General features: G+C 46.8%; 1 protein-coding gene across 12 annotated transcripts in view; it reads left to right on the forward strand.

Annotated features, from left to right (window-relative positions):
* Positions 1–22,109, forward strand: part of BCAR3 (BCAR3 adaptor protein, NSP family member) — a 278,588-nt gene that overhangs the window by 219,778 nt on the left and 36,701 nt on the right. The window contains exons 1-2 of one of the 12 annotated variants that reach the window (XM_009425644.5): positions 9,399–9,503; positions 15,310–15,557. The exons of 8 other annotated variants lie outside the window; for them this stretch is intronic. In XM_009425644.5, the coding sequence (XP_009423919.4) occupies positions 15,498–15,557 (60 nt within the window). In that variant the 5' untranslated portion in view covers positions 9,399–9,503; positions 15,310–15,497. Of the gene's footprint in view, positions 1–6,467; positions 6,721–9,398; positions 9,504–15,309; positions 15,558–22,109 lie in introns of those variants that run through there. 3 more of the 12 variants (XM_054667972.2, XM_063799520.1, XM_001155647.6) reach the window with 3 other exon arrangements.

Here is a 22,109-nt window from a genome sequence, read left to right on the forward strand (position 1 = left end):
GCTTGGTCCCAAGGCAATGGGAAAGGAGGGGTACCACCCAGGCCCCATAGGCAGAGGGGGCCCACAGGATCCCCAGTCAGCTTGGCTCAGACAAGGGTGGTACATGGAGAGCTGGTAGTTGTGGATGAACCCAGGAGTCCCCTGGGTTAGGATCATGTGAGCAGATGCTGTGGATACACCTGCTGCCTGTTAAACAACTCCTAACATGACAGAGACTCTGGAGTAGACAATCCTGAGACATCTGGGCAAGTGTGATTAAAACCATATGTGGTATTTTAATAAGCAGTTTTAGAATTTAATGAGTAACATATATTTTAGGCTAAAAGCTTTTAGAAGTCTCCTTATTATACCAGCTCCTAAGTATACCAGCTGGGAGCCAGCCAGTGGTCAGTGGCTCATGGCATGGGTGGGTGTCCACTCTCTTCTCGTGGCTACAGGCGTGGTTCCTGTAGCCCAGCGTGTGGGTGGGCGTGTGCCCTGCGAGTACAGTGGGGAAGATGGGGTTTGTTGTCCCTTCCTTCGAAGGAGGAAGGAAGCTCATGTTTGTAGAGTGCCTACTATGTGTTGGGTGCCAGGCCCTCCATGTGATATCTCACTTGATGCTTACAATAACTTGGTAAGTCTGGGGAGGAAACTAAGGCTCAGAGAAGTTAATTAATTCCCCAAGGTCACCCAGCTAGCTAGTGGTGAAGACCAGAACCCATCCTGGCTCGCTCTCTAGCCTCCTACCTCCAGGGTGTGTTACAGAGCCATTTTGAAGACAAGCAGGTGTCTGTCTCACAGCTCAGTTTTGGAAGATGCCATTTTGCAGAGGTGCTTGTGAGACAGAGAACTGGCGCAGTGGAGGTGGGAGAGAGGCAGCTGTTCCTGGCTGGTAAGGCCTCCAGAGGGCCTCGCAGATGCCCGTCTGCCCATTTCTGCAGCACTCTGCATGGGAGGGACCTCTGAAGGGCTTTGTGGTCATTGCCTATTAGTTGCTTACATAGCTCATGCCTACCAAAAGTGGAAGGAAAGGGAAAGAGAAAAGTGTACAGCAAAGAAAACCCAGGAGCTGAGATGGCGGGAGAAGTAAGCGATTGCTCCAGGTGTAATTGCTTGCATAGTAAGTGTAGAAGAAAAGGAATCTTGGGAAGTAGGTGGTGAATCATCTTGGATGGATAAGACTCCAAGGGGTATATGGATGGGCTTCTAGTGGATACAAGAATCCCCTGAAGCAGAGGTGTCCAAGAGGGAGAATGGGTTCTTAGTTTCTGTTTCTGCTTGGGCCAGTAAAGCCCCTTCCTCATCCCTCTTTTCCACTTATCACTAGAGACAGAAACTAAAAACCATGGCTTTGGCCGGGCACAGTGGCTCACGCCTGTAATCCCAGCACTTTGGGAGGCTGAGGTGGGCGGATCACGAGGTCAGGAGATCGAGACCATCCTGGCCAACATGGTGAAACCACGTGTCTACTAAAATACAAAAAAAAAAAAAAAAAATTGGCGTGGTGGCATGTGCCTGTAGTCCCAGCTACTCGGGAGGCTGAGGCAGGAGAATTGCTCGAACCTGGGAGGCAGAGGTTGCAGTGAGCCAAGATCGCGCCACTGCACTCCAGCCTGGCGACAGAGCGAGATTCCGTCTCAGATAAAAAAAAAAAAAACAAACCCACGGCTTCAGGCTGGTAAATGCCTAAAACAGAGCAAAACGGAACAACATAGTAAAGCGGATTGGACAAGTTCTAATTGTAAAGCATTGCAAGCATGTGTCTTTTGCTCTAGAAGGAGGGCCCATGACTTTCATAGAATCTCAGAGAAGGCCAAGATCATCAGATAGTGAGTCTGCCATTTGAGAGCTTAGGATTATGTCCTGTATGTGTTCTTTCTTTTTCTTTTCTTTCTTTTTGCCTGAATGCTAAAAACAGAAAATTGAGCTTGTATAATATAAGATTTCTGGGGTGACACCAGGAACTAGGTGGTAGTGGTAGAGAGGTGAATGGGGCAGAATTGTGTGTGATAGCGTAAGAAAGCAAAACAGGGCACAGTGCCTAATTTTGCTTCGCATTACTCAGTTATACAATTTTAATAGCTAGTTAGAGAAACAGAAATTGGTAAGGGAAGACAGAAGGCCCAGCAGAGAGAAATCTGCTGTGAAGACTGTACTTTAGTCTCTTTGTTTATGTGCTAGGCAGATCAATACTGCTTCCGGATAGAGACCATTTAACAGCCATACTCTTTCATCCCCTTGAGGAATCTGGGGAAACTGTTAGACCAGGATATGTACAGCACGCACTCCTAAATGTACTGTCTGTGTTCACCAGGGCAGGCGAACGTCTTGTCCACAGCAATACACAAAGGGGGGCCAGAGGGCGCAGGCATTGTTGCCTGCCCTCCTCCCACTAAGTCTTGTTTGCATTCCCTTTCGGAGCAAGAAATCAATCAGATTTGCATATAGGGAAATGTGTAGAACTGTCTTTGGCAGCTTCTGTAGCTACTGAGCCTGGCTGGAAGAGGAGCTGACCTTTTGCACAAAGTCCTTTCCTCCTGTCCTCCCTGGTTTCCCAGCTCTCCTCCCTCAGGCCCTCTGGCTCTTTGTGGGAAGGTGTGTGAGCTGCTGGCTTATTTGTTCAGAATCAGGCAGAGATAGGGTGGGTGCTGGGGAAGTCCTGAGAAGCAAGGCTGCGGATCAACTTGCCCCTTTATCTGCCTAGGGCTTCCCAGGCACCTGCCACACTGCTCTCCACAGAGCCGAGTCTGCAGAGGCTGTCCTCACCGTGACGCCAGGCTGGTGCTGAGTGGGGCAAGGTCCAGGCTAATCATTGCCTACTTCCCAGGGCACCAGGAAAGATGGAGCTGGTTGCATCAGCCTCATGCCCTGGCTCATTAAAGCTGTCTTTGTTCAGCAAGAGCCAGATCACCCGGGTTTAGGGGAAGCAAAAAGCCAGAAAGCATTGATCTTTAGGGGAGAGGGAGTAGGATAAAGGGTCTTAGTAGTTGCCACAAGATGTTTTGAGCTGTTCTGATCACGATTACTGGTGTTCACCCCTGACCGATGTCCCTTTGGGCAGGAACGAGCCAGGCCTTGAAGCCTGGGGTGAGTCACTGTCCTCTAGCCATGGGCAGAGTCACTGTCCATGGGGCCGCTTGACAAAGCCCAAGAGTGCCTCAGTGTAAGGCTTGATGCCCTGATTCTGGGCTGCTTTGGGGAGGGTTTGGGGCTATGGGCAGTATTATGTTCCAGATGTGCTGAAACAGTGAAAAGCAGGTACCTAGCAGGCATATCTTTCTCCTGCCATCTCCCTCCATGCCCTGTTGGAGAGAGGGCCTACCTCACTGGGAGCCTGATCTTCTAGCAGGGACCGTGGTGCTTTGGGAAAAGGACTCTGCACTCACTCTCTTGGCCCTTCTCAGCTGAGGGGCTGCTGCCAACAGGAAGCATGTGTCTGCTGAATATGGCTGGCAGGCAGCTCCTGTTTCCATGGTTACTAAATAGGGCAGGTTAGTATTAGGGCTGCCCAAGGAAAAACTGGCATTGAGGGCAGTGCTTATGCAGGGGTCTTCCTCCGGCCTGCCTTAACCCTCTTTTTGAATTAGAGGGTGGGCAACATTTGGCCTGAGGTAATAGAGGTTTCCTTCAAGGACCCACCTGGCTTCCCAGCCATGGCTTTAATCACAAGTGTTTCCCTCGGTGCAAAGGAGTGAGCCTTCCAGGCAGCCAGAGAAGGGCGGTGGATGGAGTTCACCCTGTAGGACCTTTTCCAGAGCTCAGAGCTGCCTGACTGGGCCCCTGCCTTCCTCAGTCCCTGGGAGTTCCTTAGAAATGCCCTCCCCTATCCCGAAAGGAGCATGGTGTTTAGAAAGCCCTGCATCCAAATTTGATGAGTCCCAAATCCCACACACCAGATCATCAGAAAGTGGCCCACTGCCCCAGGTCACAGCCCTTTCACGGGGCTGTGTGAGTAACAGGTTTAATTATAAGACATTAAAAAATCTATTTGCGTTTCTATGTGATCAGATACCAGATTCTGCAGTCTGAGGTTGGAGTCCCTAAGCCCTTTGTTCTCTGCTGAGTGGTACACAGGTCTGGTCCTCTATTTCTTTGTAACTAGAATAATCATTGTGGGGAGAATGGGAGGAATTGATCAGCGTAAATAGGCAGCGTTTAAAAGCTTAACAAGTCAGTGAAGGGCACTTTGAGAATGTATGCAATTATCATCTTTAGTTACAAAAACAACACGTTATTTTAGTCTTTCTCCTTGACCGTTTCAGGAGAAAACTGATTAAAACCTTTGAGTGCTGCTTCAGAAATTATTTTTGGTGTGAAATAAAAATAAAAGATGCTTAGGAAACAGTTACCTAATAAGATTAGTCATTATTTAATCCTGGTGGAACAAATTCTTTGGGTATTTTGGAGATATTCTTAGAATAAACAGAGAAATCCTCAGGTAACAAGAGCTGTGATACCACAGTGACCTAAGTGTCTTTGGTTTTGTTTTTACCCTGGCTGTGGAGCACTTTATTCGTAATTCTATGTGATTTACATGTCTGAGTTATTTGCATATTACTTTCAGGAATGCATTTCATTCACGATTTCTGGGGGAAGGGTGTCTGGGCTTCGGAGTCTCTTGGCTGACTAATCTCACGAATTTCTGTGCAGGATTTCAGTCACTGCCCCCCTCCCTTTTCTCAGGCCTGGGATGGTGCCTGTCTAGCCTCTTGGGGAGGTTTTTAGCTTGAAGGAATTGTTATTTGCTCTCCAAGGAGAATACCAGCTGAAAATGGCCCATTCTGTGGTGGCTAATGGCCTGATTGATGAGTCATGCTCACAGAACTGCTGGGGCCTGGGCCTGGCTGCTCACACGGACTTACCCTTTGAACTCCATCTAACGGAAATGAGGGCAAGCCAGAAAACGCTTCCTCACAGGTGAGGTACTGGACCTTCGAGGACAGTGGGGACCCACTGACCAGACAGTCTTCAAGGGCTCTTCCAGCTCAGAAAACCCTTCTGAGTTCTGCCACCTTGATGCTTCCTTCTAGGTTCTCTGGTGGACTTTCTGTGGCCTGGGAGCCGTCAAGACTGCAGACCAGACCTCCAGAGTCAGAGAGGAGAATGAGTGAGGGAGGAAAGCAGAAAGGAAGCCATCGCCCACACTCGCTGTGGCAATAGCGCCTCACTTAGCAGCTCCATCCCCATGTTGACACGTTGATGAGGCCGGGCCCTTGCCCTTGCGTGGGTGTGAGACTGTGGCTCTCCATACCTGCTCACTGGGCCCAGAACAATTTCCTATTTTTGTGGGCAGACTTGACCTAGTCCAAAGGCCAAGGTCTCCTGAGGATTTGACGCTAATCCCGTTGGATATTTCTCATACCTCCCTCATGCCTCATCTGGTATTGTTCCTTTCTGGACTGAATAGATCTTGTTTCTTCCTCATTACAAGTTTCTGCCTGTGTGAAGTTTTAGAAAGCTTCAGGACACATTCCATATTTGAGGCCGAAGCCACAAAAAGTTAATATTTGGAGCGGTAGGATAGGAGAGGAAGAGCTACAGGCAGAAATCTGGATTTGATTAAAAAAAAAAAAAAAAAGAACTCGTTGAGCATCCGCTATAACTGGAATGAAGGGAAAAGCAGTTAGTTTTCCCTAAAGGTGTTATGTGGCTCTTGGTAGGGGTAGAGGCCTCAGGTCGCAGGGAATCCAGGAGGGCCTTGCTTGGCTGCGTTGGATGCGAGGTTTGTGTGCAGGATCTAGGTTACGCAAAGTGGGTAATCAGAGTGGCGATGAGTAATTAAAATGAAGGATTTAAAGGAAGGTATAGGACAAACAGTTGAGTCAGAAGTGGGTACACAGTCCCCATCCTCCCAACAGGTTGCACAGCCAGGTGGGAGGGCATAGGGCGCTCAGGGTGTTTGCTGACAGACTTGCTAATTAAACACCAAAAGGCAATATTGCTTTGCCAGTAGTGATGGCTGTGCCAACGTTATCAGCTGCAAACTGGCTGCCAGGAGCATCTTAATTAAAAATAAACAGCTCTGGAGGTGGGCTTGGGAGAGTGAGGACAGGGATCCTGCCTGGGTTACTTAGTACATCTAGTATTGCTCCTAGGGAAAGTCACTTTTAGGCCACCTCCTTTCCTCAAAGGAGCCTCTGTTCATAACAAGGTGGTGTGAATGTACAACTTACCCGGCTTCCTTAAACCTCTGGGTGCTGGAGTGACAAGCAAACAGAACCACTAGGAGCAGGTTGCATGGTACAGTTCAGCCCCAGAAGGAAATTCTGGGTCGGGGGAGAGGGGCTGCTAATGATTTCTGCCTGGTCTCTAAATTGAGGGGACAGCTAAAGCCCAAGGCCTCTTCTAAGAGGGGTTAGAATTTCATCAGAAAGCAAGTCTGGTCACATGAGAATTTCTGGCACTGTGTGCATGGCAGGCTGGACACCAGCCTGCGAGAATTGAGCGAGTGGATCGTATTGGCTTCAGCAGAGGGGAAAAGTCCCAGACTAGCCTGGGAGAAGGAGCCGACTCACTCCCCCGGCTGCCGACTTCCCTGACTTCTGGGCAGAAACAGCACAGCTGCTGTGGTGGGCTAGGGCTTTAACGTCCGAAGCCCCCTTTCTTTTAACCCTAAAGAAAGTGTGTGTGGTCCCCGGGACTGAAGACCGAAAGATGCCTAAGGAATGCAGTGCTTTCCACGCCCTCTCAGCAGCTCTGTGCTGCTTCTATCACCGCAAGTCTTTCATTGGAGTCAAGGTAGGTTTGGTTTGGAAATAAAGTACATCTATCAATCTTTTGGGGGACCCTGAAAGCATGAGTTTCCTAAAGGGCAATAGATAAAAGTTTGCAGCTTGCTGATTGTGAAAACAGAGGTGCTTTCTTTGACTGATGGGTCTTCAAGAGCCCCTAGTGGTGTACCTCCCCTGGAAGCAGAACCCAGTGGCACAGAACAGGGCTCCTTGTCTGTTTTGGGCTGAAGCTGTTTTTCAGGACACTTTCAGTTATCTGTAGGCTGAAATTTTATACTAAAGTAGCTCAATAGGACAGAGCTATTTTTCTTCTTTCTCTCTTTGTCTCTCTTCCTTCATTTCTAACGAACACAAGGTAGCTGAGCCCTTTTCTCTGTTTATCCTGCTGATCCATTACTTATCAATAATGTACATAATGTACAGAAGCCACACAATATTTCCTTTCAAATTGCAGCCAGGTTTCAAAACATCTCAGGGTTCAGAACTGTTGTTGTCTTTACTGCTCACATTTTAACATTTGTTATAAGACACCGGTGCCAAGAGCTTTGTATAATATGTCAATACACTATTTTGATGAAAATATTCAGAGAACCTCCTTTGGCTAATTCAAGATGAGGCCTGTGTTCTATTTGCCTGCCTGTGACGCACTAGGAATTAAGATTAATATAGGCTTTCGTGGATCTTGGGGTTTGTCTGCCTTGGAAAAAGCCTGTCGGCCCCAGCCTGACTGCGGACCTCGTTTATTCCTGGGAAATTGGACTCTGAAAGCTCTCAAGGAATCCTTCCCACCCTGAAGCAGAGCTCCCTCTCCTGTGGGACTGGCTTATTCATTACCTTTGAAAAGGCTGCAGCAGGGTTATGATGTTCTGCTTCTTTCTTCTCAATGCGCTTTTAAAAAAATCAGGAAAACTACCTGTTAGTGGGAGAAAACCTTTTTGTTTAAAAATATACAGAGTGGGAAAAGGGTGAGCTTCCACTGATTTTGCTCCCTGGTAGGAGTGTTCATTTTTGTCCCTTTGTCAAGAAATTTGACAGAGGATCAGTAATTAATCATTGGTTAGAAGCATTCCCTTCCTGACTTGAGCCCCTTTCTGTCCTGGAGCCCAATGAAGTGATGCGAGATCCATGTGGTTTCTGGCCTAAATATGGATCGTTCAAGTGTGGGGCAGATGAAGTCATGCCATTAACAGTATTTTAAAGCTTCCAAGATAGACTAGGAGGTCCCAAAGGGTATGGTGCACTTCGGGGATTGGCAGTGGGTTTCACTCTAATAGAAGTCCTTCCACAAGCCAACTTCTGCTAATTCAGTGAAGTGCAACTCAGCATTGGGTGTATGAGGGAGTCAGCCTATAAATATCTGGGTCTGAGGGATGAGTTTCTGTTTGGGTACCTGTTTGTCTGCAGTTACGGCCCCAAGGCTACATAATATATAGAAAAGGCCACTTAATATATGGGGTAGTCGGGTCCAGCTGTCCTTCAGCTTGTCCACTCTCTATCTCTCCACCGTGGCCACTCTTGGTGGTTGACTGTTGGTAGAAACACCCTTCTTTCCGCCTGGACTTCTACTCTATTCCCAGTTTGTCGAAGTCTTCATAGCACAGAGAGAAGGCCTGAGCTGCTCACTCACTGGAAACTGTAGCCCTCGGTCCCAACTTAGGGTTTACCAACTGCACCCTCAAGATGAGTCTCCCTGTTTTGTTTTGCTTAGCTAGTTACTTGGGAAAGAAATCTGCTTGTACTTAATCCCCCATCCTGCCAGTGGTGCCCCAGTTGATAATGCCGAGTCGCTTTATTGACTCCCACTTTAATTAGGGGTTCCAGATCTTGCTGCTCATAATTAGTTTCCGTTGCAATTAGAGTTTCAAAATTAAATTGGGATTGATTGCCTGATAGCAAAGAGGAAATAAAGCTCCAATTCTTGACCATGTATACTGCTTCTCTTGGCATGAATTTCTCATACCAAAAATAACACTGCGGTAGCCATGGTAACTTTCCATTTGGTCTAATCCATATCATCTCTGGAGAAAGTACGATGGTATTAATAGTGTTTGCTGTATGGGAACAAAACTAAAAATATAGAGGGTCCCTCCTTACATAGGAGAATGATTATACAGGTGTTTTTAGAGAGTAAGATCTTATTTTCAGAGGTCTTATAGAATTTAGGATGTATTTAGAGGCCTCATACGGACTTGTGTATAAAGACCTTGGAAAGGAATTAAATGGGAGGCCGAAAATGGAGAGAAGGATCAGGGATGTGCTGGCCCTCATAGAGTTGGGGCCAAATACAAGATGTTCCAGCCATGTTGAGGGTCATGATTTTAATATCCCGAAGGGGTTCACAGTAGACAGCCATTACATAAAAGACTACTGGATCTTTTTTCTGGGGGAAAAAAGACGAAAGTGTTTTATTTAAGCCCAGTGGAAAGAAACTTGTAATGGAGATATTCCAGATCATAACATTAACAGACATATTCAAGTTCTAAAGTCCATGCGTGTTGAATGTAGAATGGGTGTTGAATGTAAAGTCCATGCATAAGCCCTCTGTTAGGTGGGGAGGGATTTGTGGGAGGTGTGGGGCAATAAATGAGATTTGAGGCATGGTTCCTGCCTTCAAAGACTTACCACAAGGATATTATTAGGTCATAATATCACTTCATTACATTTGCAAAAGACTTTCAAATGTATGAGTTCTTTCACATCTTGTCTCATTGGAGTCTCAAAACAAGCTCTCTATGCTATGAAGACTTCAACAACTTTGTCTCACTGGAGTCTCAAAATAAGCTCTGTGAGGTGAGCAGGGCAATAATTTACCCTTTCCGCAGAGGACACACCAAGGCTCAGAGAAACAGCCTGCCCAGAATCATTTCGTGGGGAACTAGGAATAGAAAGCAGATTTTCTGGGCTGAAGCCTAGTGCTCTTTCTTTTTTTTTTTTGAGACGGAGTTGCCCAGGCTGGAGTGCAATGGCGTGATCTCGGCTCACTACAACCTCCGCCTTCTCCTGTCTCAGCCTCCCGAGTAGCTGGGATTATAGGCACCCACCACCATGCCTGGCTAATTTTTGGTATTTTTAGTAGAGACAGGGTTTCACCATGTTGGCCGTGCTGATCTTGAACTCATGACCTCAGGTGATCTGCCCGCCTCGGCCTCCCAAAGTGCTGGGATTACAGGTGTGAGCCACCATGCCTGGCCGCTAGCGTTCTTTCTACTGTACTATATTAAGACAATTGACGCCTAAAATAAGATGATATTGTGTATGTTAATACTTTATTTTGCAGTTCAGTTGGGAGAGAACAGTGTGAGCCTTAGTTTTTAGGAAAGCTTCAGGGAGGATGTGGGACTGTTTTTGTTTTTGATGTTGTTGTTTGTTTGTTTTTAAGAACAGGTAACCCCTTTTAAATTTTTCTCCTTTTTTTAATAACTGGGGATTTGGATGGACAAAGAAAAGAATGGCATAGGGAAGGCATTTCAGCCTGGGGGAGCAGCAGACCCAGTAGCTCAGAGATAGAAAAGCCACTGGCATTTGCAGGAGTGCAGAAGGCCAGGCCTGCTCAGAGCAGAAGGTTCACTGGGAAGGTTAGTGTGTGACATGGTCAGAGAAGTCACAGAGGATCTAGGAATAATCCCAGCAGCCAGGCCTCCTGTACCAGGGGTTAATAAGTATTTGAGGCACATTTCCCCATTGGCTTTCATCCCATTGCATCCTTAGTTCAGCTCAGCAGTCACCGGTTGTGGTACCTCGGATGTGTCGGTGCTGGGGACCCAGTGGGAGTTGTTGGTCCAGTGGGGATCTCTGCTGTAATACCATGCCTGGTGGGCATTTTGCAGACATTTAACTCTGGTTGAAGGAAACGATCGGTTATCACTGATTTGGTGTTGCTGTCTTTAGAGGGTGCTGTGGCTCCCTGGAGGCACATGCCTGGCATAGATGGGGCAGGAGTGGCGAGGATCAGGGATGGCCTCCTGCAGGGAGGCAGAGCCTTTGCTGAGTCTGGTGAATTAGTCGAAGTTATCCAGAGAAGGAGGAGAATTGGCCTTCTTCGTGGAGAGAGGAGCACGCACAAAGTGTAGAGACGTGGAGTACCCCGGTGTGGGCAGGCAGGGAGGCATCAGCCTGGAAGGGGAGCACAGGGAGTGGCCGCTGGCAGGCCCGCCCCCAGGTCCCTGGTGAGCTAGAGGAGGAACTTGGTAAAAAGCACAATGGGTCACATTTCTGGGGCTGGCACTGGAAACAAACCCCTACCTCTTCTGGCCCCTTGTGTCTCTGACTGTTAGTAACTTATTTATTTAGGTATTTTTGTGGACAGGGGACAAAGGAGCTGAAACTTGTCACTTTGTCAATGTTTGCGCCTGAGGAAGGTCAGGGGTGCCTGTGTCAGAGGAACCTAAGAGACGGGAATTACCTTGCAAGGGCAGAAAAGCCACCTTTCTGAAAGAGCGCAGATAGAGAGGTTGGGGTGTGGTGCCTGTGGATAGATGGAATCAGTAAGTCTCAGCTAACCAGGCCTTAAGTCCAGTGGCCATGGTCTTGTCAATGAGCAGCCACAGAAGGCAGGGATGTTAGACATGTGCTTTCCTAGACTTATATTCGACTGTCTTTGCAGCCAGGAAGTGCTATGTAGTATTGTTTCTTTTTTGTTTTCCTTTAAAGTCATTTCCCCTGCCCTGAAAAAAATATCTGGAGCCTCTTGGAATCCATATTACAGCCTGAGGAGTCACATCTGCCCATCCTAGAGCACCAGGCCCCTGGAACTTGGTTTCATGTGAAACTGTCTTTCTGTGGCGGTGCGTGTGTGTGGTGGAGCAGAGGCCCTGCTCATCTTCCCTGTGGCTGGTCATTTGGTCTGTCTGTTACGGTGACAGCTTGGGGACTGGTGACACATCCCAGCATTGACGATGGCCTGAGTTGCCTTTGTCAGTGGGGCAGATGCACCATCAGCACGAGCTGCGCAAGGTGGAAGAAGCCTTGCAGGAAATGTCTTTCCAAGTAACTCAGCCCCTCCTCGTGGCGGCTGCTAGTTGCTCACTTATCTCTCCAGCCCTCCAAAAAGAAAGGACAGTGTAGCTTTTTGAAAGAGGTTTCAATGCATTCCATTGGCGTCTGGTTGGGTGGGATCTGGTTTCAATATCAGGGGAAAGACATGCTTGACAGAGCCTGTGTCCCAGGACCCGGTTCCCTAGCAGACCCTGGAGCTGGGATCCTGGCCAAGAACTTGTTTTTGTTGGAGAGACCTAAGTGGGAAGCAGAGATGGGATTGGGATCTTGGGAAAATTCTGTTAGTGGATTCAGCACCTCCAGGACTGCAGAGGGATGGGCCATGCTAAACACTGGGGAGGACGCTGGAGGCTTGGTGTGCTCCGACCACAAAGGTCTCCCCGCACAGCGTGCGCGAGAGGTCAGCAGTGCACGGGGGACCCAGGCCTGTTGCTGGGTTTAAAGATGTTGTCAATGATAGCTTGGGGGCCTTTTAGCTGATGGGTATCTTGGGTATCCCCAGGAACAGCAGAGGAGACTCAGCCTGTCCTGGTTGGGAAGGAAAGGAGAGCCTCAGGAGGTTGGACACCATCTCTGGCCTCAGCTGTATTTCCAGTGTGTGTCCACAGTGCCAGGAGCTACTGTTGAAATCTGGCTCTGGCCATGAGAATCTTATGGCCTATTTTTCTGTCTAGCTCATGAAAGTGCTATGTTTCATGTCTTTTAGTTCTTGTGGAGAAGAACTCTCCCCAGTGTCTACTCTAGGTATGTGTGTACTTTTACAAAAATAGTTATGTAGAAAGGACTGATGAGTAAAATCTGGATTCTCAGTAAGATGGGATTTGAGGAACTATCCATGCAGCCTCTGACTCAGAAGCCATTGATTCATCGCCCTTCCCCAGCCTACCCCTAGCATGTGCACTGAGAGCCTACTAGGAGGGGGAAGACAGAGGTGAACATTCCGCCCGAAGGAGCTCTGCTGTGTCTGGTGGGCGGATGGAGATACAAGCAGCTTACGCTGTGCTTTGTGGTGGGTGCAAAGGCAGGAAGGATGCACAGCCTATTGTGAGATCCAGGGAGAGGTCTTTAACCCAGCCCTGGATCAGGGCACTTCCTGAAGGAGATAACACTGTAGGAGCCATAGGGACAAAAGGCACAGGAGAGGGAAAGAGCTTCCTATACGGGAGCTTGAGGCTGAAGCTGAGGAGTGGAAGGAGATGAGCCCATAGAGGTGGTTGGGGAACAGAGCATGCTGGGCCTTTTTTTTTTTAAGGGCAGTGGGGACCCAGCAAGTGGCTTGGATGCGGAGTGAGTGAGAGCTTGGGCGTTGGACTCTATGTGTGGGATGAGTTTGAGGAGCAGCAGCAGCATCCCCCTAACTCATGCCTGTGTCCTCCCTGGGCCCCTGAAGCCTCCCATCTGTCCTGCTTGTCCTAGTTCAGCTCACCCTAATTTTCCTCCCTCCACCTTCTCTTCAGGCCTTGTCCTTCTAACTCTCATAACGAGATCGTGTTTCCTCTTAGCTTAGAAACATGCTGTGGTCTTTCCCATGTTAAAAACCCTCCTCGTTTCCATGCTCATTCCTGGTCCCCATCTTCCTCCACCCCAAAGCTGGTTAACAGTCTTTTTAAAATTATTGATCTGGGGGTGCATGCACAGGTTTGTACATGGATATATTGCATAACGGTGGGATTTGAGCTTCCAATGTACTCACCACCCAAATAATGAACATTGTACCAATGGGTAATTTGTCAGCCCCTCACTCCCTATCCCTCCGCCCCTCTTTTGGAGTCCCCAGTGTCTATTATGTCCCTCTGTATATCATACATGCATAAACTCTCACTTGTAAGTTAACACAGTCTTTACTCCCTCCCTTTCCATTGGCCACTCAGCCCCTTTTATGCCACCAGTGACCTGCACATTGCCAAGTGCAGCGGATGCTGTCCAATTCTGATATGATTGGAACTCTCTGCAGCACTTGACAATGTTGACCATTTCTTCCTGAAATCAGCTTTCTCAACCTCCAGGACACTGCATTCTGTTTGTTCTCCTGTGTCCTTCCTGTCCAGTCCTACTGTCTTCTTGGGTTTCTCTTTCTAGTCTGCCTCTGAAAAGCCTCCCCCAGCCCTCTTCTCATGCTGTATCCCATCTGTTTGGTGAAAGTTGGGATAGAATACCCCTCTATACTGAGGACTCCCAAGCCGTAGTTCTCCAGATAGGCTCTCCAGTCAACCTATGTCCATAGCACCTGGACCCCATGGCCCAGTAAGTGACTCCATCCAGAAGGCCCAGCAGACCTTAGTTCTACATCTTCTTCCACAAACCCACTATGCCCTCGTGCATTTTTATTGGATGTTGGTGGCTCAGTCATCTTTCTGGAATGCCCATGCCCCTTCCTCCTATTCATTTTCCACATGTAATTAATGAGTAGATCTTCATGATATTACCTTCTAAACACCACTCTCACCTGTCTCTTTCTTTCTGTCCCTACCACCACCCTATTTTCTTGTGAGATGTAAACATTCTTGCTCACTGTTTAGCCCACAGGAATGCTGTATGAACTCATGAGATCTGAGTTGTATTGGGTTGAGTATCTTGTGTCTTTAAGTTCAGTTTCTGGTTCTCTGTTTCTCTGCATGACATGTAGGATGTTTGTTGTTTGCATTTTTTAAAATGCTTGTTAAATGAGATATGTGGGTATCTGGTGCTTTGAGCTCCTCTAGAAGGAATATACCTTTAAAGTGACCTGTGAGTTGTATATTGAAAGTGGTGCAGTTGATGTCTGGCCAAAACCCATCTTGTGATGAATCATTTTGTTTTACTGCAAGCCTGCTGCGTACTTAGCACTGACATGTGATGCGCTTTGTCCCAGAGCAGGGTTCTAAGATGGTAGTTAGTCATGGTACTATTTTGGAGAGAGAGAATTTGAAAGTCATTTGTTCTACACCCCACGCTGGAAGGCTGTCTGAATCTTTGGCTTTTCCTCCATGTGTTTGGCATATCTTGTTTTTCCTTCCAATTACATCTTTGGGTGTCTTTCAACTACGGTGCATTTTGTTCATTCAGTACTCTCCTTTTCCTAATTCATCTCATTCATTCAAGGTGAATTAGGAAATGAGAGTATTTGAATTAAGTTGATTTTGATTTGCTGACATTCTTATTGAAGAGCAAATAGGACATCTGGTTTGATGAATAGCTGTGTTCCAGATCATTCATAATTTGCATTAAGATGTTGAATTAACAAGATTGAATTACCAGTGGTGAGGATTTCTGGCTTGGATCTTCTAGCATTTTGAACTCTGATCAGCCGGTTTTCAAACTCTTTTATTAGGGTCTGCCTTAGCCAGGGCAGTCTTTGTTCTTTTCATTCTTTAAAGATGTTAAGAAAGCACTACTATTACTGAATGTAATCTTGCTGCTGAACTCAGCGATTAATATTTCACTTGCATTGTTTCTTTTAACCCAAGTGCCAGCCCTGTGAAAGCAAGAGAGATATTATTCAAAGTCGCTCGAGGACATGGTTAAAGGGAGCAAAGTAGTTTAGACAGGGTTTTCACAGTAGGTTGGACTGGTGTTTAGCTTTTATCAAAGCCCTTCATTTCTCTGGTCCAATAATGATTAGGTGCACCCATTGACCTTCGGCCTTCCTCTGAAGTGTGGCACATCCGACTTCTCTCTAGGAGGAATGAGAACACGGGCCTGCCTCTTGGGGTGATTTGGATGTCTGGTCCTCTGTGGGCTGCTCCAGGAAGTCATCATCTAAATTTGATCTAGACGGAAGGTACCCGCCAGGGCTTTCAGCGTGGCAAGATGTTAACAAATGGCCTGTTGGAAATCTCATCGTGTTTCGGTTTATCTATTAACGAAAAGGTGAGACCCCCTTGGAGCTGAGCTTTGAGTGAGGCTGTAGGTAAATGATGTTTATCAAGGGGTAAGAAACATGATGGGCAAACTCACTGGGGTCAAGAAGGGATGGAGAGAGACGTTACAGTGCAATGAGTACATTGAGCAGTTTCACCAGTGTGTGGGTGATCTTAGTGAAGAAAAGAAGCCACATTTGTTGGCGTTGTATGTGCTACATTCTGTCAAGCTTAGAATTCTACCCGAAGTTTTCAGAACAAAATCAGTGAGAAATAATTTTCAGTCCCTTGGTGTTCTATCAAAATAAAATTGAGCTTCAAAAGCAACAGCTTCATGATCTGGCAGGATGGGAATGTGTGCAAGAGACCTTGCCCAGAGAATGACTGTGGATCAAAGGTAACAGGGGTTTAACATCAAAGAAGGCATGGGCACCTATCACAATGATTCTAATGTAATTAGTTTGTCATGTAGGATTAAGTTACTGCTGCCTGCTTACAGAGTGCTCTGCTGTAAGACTTCAGTCTGCACAAATTAAAATTAAATTAGTCTTTTTAGTTTGCACACATGGATAACAGAAATTTAATGGGAATTTCTCAGAACTTTGATAAGCAAGGGGTTCTACAGATATCCTCTTCATATTTACTATACATGATTTCTGAGCCTCTTTTGATAAGAGATTGATTAGGTTTGATAATGAATAAAAGGAAATCTCTTAGATTTGGGGTCTCTAGGGGTTTTGATGGTATTTTCTTGTCTGCACTAGGGTCTGATTGCCCCTTGTATCCTCACTCATCTGTGAAAAGGAAAATCATATACAGTAGGAAAATGAAACATCTTAATTTAACAGCAAATTGCAAATCAGTTTTTAATGGCACTAAAGCGACCATTTGGTCTACAGTGTGATAAATGATAGAGATCTAACTACAAAATGGAAAAATGGCATCAAAACCCGTCTGCACAATCTTTGCCGAAAGGGAGATTCTTTCTAGGATTTGGAAGAGAGAAATTTATTTCATCAAGGTGCTTAAACGTTAACATCAAACTAATTGAAGTGTTTCAGAATGCTAAAACTTATTGAAATTTTTATGGAATCTCTGCTGCCAATTTCTTTGTCAGAAGGGACCAGAAACCCTCACTGACCCCAGATAAGATAGATGTTTATTGCTGCGCATTCTCTTCAAATGCTTTGTCTCCTCAAAAAGGCTGTGACTGCTGCAGGGCATGGAGTCCTCCTTCCATCACAGCTGCGGCTGCCTCAGATCTAGCCAGAGAGGCAGAGTAGCACGGCGGGCATGCAGTAAGTCCTTGGGTTTCATTTAAGGCACGGTGTTCCAGTGACTATCAAACTCTTGATTGAAAATGGAGCCCCTGACTATTTCTGCAGAACTTTAGCCAACAGGGTGAAGTGTGCATGGATTAGGAAGCTCTCTGCAAAGGCTGCTTCGCTGAGCTTTAATGAGAGAATCTGAAGGAGCTGGCTCATAGCAAGGGGCCCAGTGAGGCCAGAGGTCCTCATCTGCCAAGAGCCCAACACCTAAAAGGCAGAGAAGTCTCAGGGACACACTCAGGGACCCTCCCTGCTGGCCTGTAGAGTGCCTTTGAGTGAATAAGAGTAAGACACCCTTTCCTCAGGACACTTTATTGTCATATGTTGGGCAGCTGTTGTAATCAATATATAGATCCACGACAGCTGTGTACAAGTGGCACCTCCTTAGCTATGGTTCTGGCAACGTCCTGGACCGCTGGCCAGGCCACCATGTGCCCACTGGGCTGGGTCAGGCAAAGATGCCCAATTGCCCACGTTCACATTTGGTTTTGTTTACCCAACAGGGATATAAAATATGAATTTTTTTCTCTTTGAACTTTTTTATTTGTAAAGTTAATTATTTAAGTAAATGCTTTGGCTTTAATCACAGTTATTAGCATAGGAAACTATTTTTCTAGCCTAGCATCCCAGTGGGAAAAGTAGGATTGGTGAATTCAAACCTTTCTTCATTTATCTTTGGATTATAATAAAATAAACTATTTTTAAGTAAGCCACAAGACCAGCAAGTGTCAGTAAAAGGTGAAACAGAACCAATCTACTAATTATTTCATTGCAAGGCTTTAGGATCGCCACAAGTGCCATTCCTGTTCTTTCTGTTCTACTTTAGATGAAAACACCCAAGGGCTCGTACTAGAAGTAACTGGTCTTCAAACTTGTGGAGAACTGGATTTTTATTTTCAGCTTCGGGCAGGGTTTAGAGTGATGAAAGTAATTGGGGTTTATTCATTCTTTGGGTTCATGATCAATTTATGCAGGTTTTCAATTGTAAAAATACCAATTGGGTCTTTAAAAGTCCTTTATATACTTCAGAATTTGGTTGTAAACTTGGCTTGAAATTCAACACAAGGCAGGGGTTCAAAAGGGCTGAGTTTCTGAATTCTCCAAAGAACTTCATTTCGGGTTGGATTTACTTGTAAGACGATGCCAGATGTAGCAGCCTTCTTCAGAGGAAGGGTTCAGACTGCTTTGTGTAGTGCTTTTGAAAGTGTGCTTTTTGGGGATTCAGTTTCTTTACATGTTTACAACATTATTGGGGGCAGTGATGATGCAGGTCTCAAGTCATCACAGGGATTCCCAGAGTTCAGTGGATTTGAGATGTGGATCTGTCTTTTTGGACCCCCAGCTTGGGCCACCTGGTACAGTTCACAGCCCAACCCCCGTGGGGTTTCCCACCCTGAGCTCATTGGAAGACACTGGCCTTGCTTAGAAATTAGACCAATGGCCGGGTGTGGTGGTGCAGACCTGTAGTCCTGGCTACCTGGGAGGCTGAGGCGGGAGGATCACTTGAGCTATGAATGCGCCACTGCACTCCAGCCTGGGAGACAGAGCAAGACCCTGTCTCAAAAAAAAAAAATGAAAAAGAAATTAGACCAATGTTAACATCGAAGATCCAGAACTCCAGTCAGACTTATAATTTTATTTGTAATCAAAATTTCTGGATAGGATTTCTAGAAAATCCCAACCTGTGGAGTTGTTTCATGCAATTTGATAAGAGGCCTGGACTGTTGTGGACTTCTCCCTCAAGCTAATAAACTGTTCCAAAGCTGAAGAAAGGAGGCTTTTGTTTGAGAACCCTGATAGCATTCCGGGTGTTGGAGCCTGACACTCCCAACTAGGATAGAATAGCCCAGCAGCTTGCTAGCTTGCTCCTTCTCCAGCCTCCTCTCCCTTCTCCTCCCTACCTCCTCTTTTTATGCACACATTCCCTCCTTCTTCTTTTTCTTTATTCAACCAAGTTAATTGCCAGGCTTGATCATGGAATAAATGAATGACTAGAAAATCATCTCAGTTTTTAAAATTCAACAAAAAATTTCTCAACAACTAAGTGTCCAAGAAGACAGAATCTACATACAAGGACCTCTTAGCCTTGTGCAAACACAAAACTGTCTTGCACTCGCATGCTGGGCTGTGTCACCTGTGTATTTGTGGATATGTGAGCCACCTGGCGCTAATACATATACTTGTTAATAGTGAGATATATGCATACAAAGTGCTTGCCACCAAGCGACAGTATGCCTGCTTACTCACCCTGCATCTATAGAACCATTGAGTGCTACTCAAAATCCCAGGAACTGTTGACTTTGCACTGAAATAAACGAATAAACAAACCTGTGCCTAAGTAGAGATCAGTTTTCCAACTTCTAGCTTTTTTATTCCATTAGAACTAAATTATCGAGGGCCAGATATCTCTAAAACCTCTGATGGATTTTGTAATTTTTTTCTTTACTTCTTTAGTGAAGTAGTTCCATTTTGTTGCTAAAAGCCGTCTTTGAAAGAGGGTTCAAATTCCACATTGTGTCAAGCGAGCATCCATGTGCCAGGTATAGTGCCAGATGCTTTACCTGCATCAGGTCCTATAGTCCTGTAAGGTGGGAGTTATTATCCCCACTCCTTATGCATAGAGAAACAAGCTCAGAAGTGTAGAGATGGCCCAAGGTCACTTGTTCTTGACCAGCCTCCAAGCTCTCTCCTCTCCTCCACACCCAATGTGACAAGGAACCTGCTAGACAGAGGGCAAGCAAGTGAGCATGGTTCCAGCCAGTCACTGTCTACTGGGCACTCGCTGTGTGCCAGGCACTGGGCCAGGCTCTGGGAGCCAAAGGTAAATAAGGCATGGTCTCTGCTTGGCCTTCAAGGTCCCCACCTACCTTGTCTGACTTTCCCCTGGCTGTTCCCCAGTTCCCATCCTGGACTCCTGCCAGGCCGTGTACCTCTACAGATGTGTCACTGTCTGCTGGACCACAAGACAAAGGCATGGAGGCAGGACATGAGGGATGTTTTGTTCAGGGAGCCATGGAAGGTTCCTGCAATTGGACCCTGCGTCAGAACATGTTAGCAAGTTAGCTTGTGGCCAGGTGGAAAAAGGCATTACTTGACTTATGAAGGAGGCTTTGGGCTTTATCTGGAGGTCACTGTGAGCCCTTGGAAGCATAACCAATATTTCCTCAGGCCTTGGCAGCTAACAGCCCCAAATAATGTCCTGAAAACTTTAATGCCTCAACTCTGCTGACTCTTGGAACCCACTTCATAATGGCAGGACCCTTGCCCATCTCCCCCGCCAGTCATGCCTCTGACAGTTATTTCTGGGGGCCCACAGGGACGCTTCCTGTTTGCATCCACAGCCCTCTCATGATCTGGGCCTCCTAGCAAATTCAGAGCCAAATCCCAGTGTGTCTGCAAGTTCAGTATATGTCAGGGGCCATGGGTCAGCTCCCTGGGGCAACAGGAAATGGTGCTTAAAGCTCAGGATTCTGGAGGAACAGGGCAGGACTGGGGTCTGCGCCCCCAGGGACCAGGCCCGAACCCTGGCATGAATGAAAACTAAATATTAGAAGCTCGTTGATTCTGTGTATATGTGTGTGTGGTGGGAGAGGAGTTGAAAGAGACTGTGGCTGTCATGTCGGCCTTAGCTGGAGCACCCTTGGACTAAAATCTCTGAACCTAGGGGCAATATGACAAGGTTGGTGGTATTGTAGGTGGCAGGTTGTGGGACTAGAGATGGGAGGTAGGGAAACTGTTAGGAGGCTATTGCAGAAGTTCTAGGAGAAAAGAACAGTAATCTAAACAGTGGGGATTCGAATGGGGATAGGTAAAAGAATCAGGAATGTCTTAACCAATGGAAGCCGATTCTGAGGGTTCTAGTTCAGGTAATGAGGACAGAAGAGATGCCAGTGACTGGGGAAAAGGGCAAAGATCAGGCTTTGCAGAGGGGATGAGTTCAGTTTATCCATATTGACATCTGAGCTTTAATGTGGATTCCAGTAAATATCCCTACCAGGCACCGACCCTAAGGGCTGGAGATGGAGATCTGGGCGTTGTCAGCACATTTCAAAAGACTCTGACCTGTGCCTCTAGCCCTGGTCCCATCCAGCCCATTGCTCTCACTGCAGCCAGATTGATCTCTCTAAAAGTATCTTTTTATATACCTGTTGCCTTCCTGGGCAAAGATTTTCCGTGACTCTGACTTTCTGGAGTGTGATGGTCTAAACCCTCAGCCACCAATGTTGGGCTGCCCTCAGCCAGTCCCTCCGTTTCTGGGTCAGGACTGCTTTGGTCACAAGTGACAGGGATTCCACTCATACTAGCCTAGGTCACAAGAGGAGTTTGCCGGCTGATATAATCAGCTGGGGCTTAGGGATGTGCATGCTAGAGGTCACTTTCCATCTCTTGCTCCTCTTCTCTTTGCTTGCTGGTTTGATTCTCTCAGCACTTTGTTCCACCTGGCAGGAAACACGGGGGTGAGGCAACTTCCATGCTTCAAGCCTCATGATGTTTTCACTGAAGTGGGATAGAGTATCTTCTTCGCTCAGTTCCATCTAGAAAAATCCCAGGAAGAACTCTGATTGGACCAACTTGGTACAGGCACCCTTCCTGGGCCAACTGGCCACGGTCAGGAAGGTGGGGTCAGAACACATGCTTGGAGTGAAGATGTGGCTTTCCTGGGGAGTGGCGGGGTTGCTGGATGTATATAAAATACATAACATACCATTGTTGTGCCTTCGCATGCTTTAGCCCTCTCCTCCTAGCCAGAACCTTCCAGCCAAGGCCAGCTCTTTTTGGCTTCAAAAGACAAAAGGAAATGTCCCTTAGCTCAAATGTCCCAAATACTCTTCCTATCCCTGTCCTTAAGCTTTATCCTCACGGTCCAACCCTGATTCTCCAGACATCTGTCCTCCTCCCATCTCCATGAAGCTGTTTCCAGGACACTCCTGGCCACAGTGACTTTTCTCATTTTTCCACAGGGAAAACCAAAGGACAAAGAGGTGGGGTAACTTGCCCCGGCTGCCAAGCTGGGAGGGACAGGGAGCAGATGGCAGGACAAGCAGTATGTTTCTAGAGCTTGGAATGTGTTAAACTGTTCTTTGTGTGTCATCTTCCAAGGAGACTGTGCCTTCCTTGAGGGCAGGGACCAGGGCATCCATCCCCCACTGGCAGCCAGATGCTGGCAACTGTTTGGTCATGACAATGGATGGCCATGGCCTCTGCAGCCTCTTTCCACCCTCGGTTCCTAGGCC

This window comes from Pan troglodytes, chromosome 1 (assembly GCF_028858775.2).
Source record: "Pan troglodytes isolate AG18354 chromosome 1, NHGRI_mPanTro3-v2.0_pri, whole genome shotgun sequence".
NCBI lineage: Eukaryota > Metazoa > Chordata > Mammalia > Primates > Hominidae > Pan > Pan troglodytes.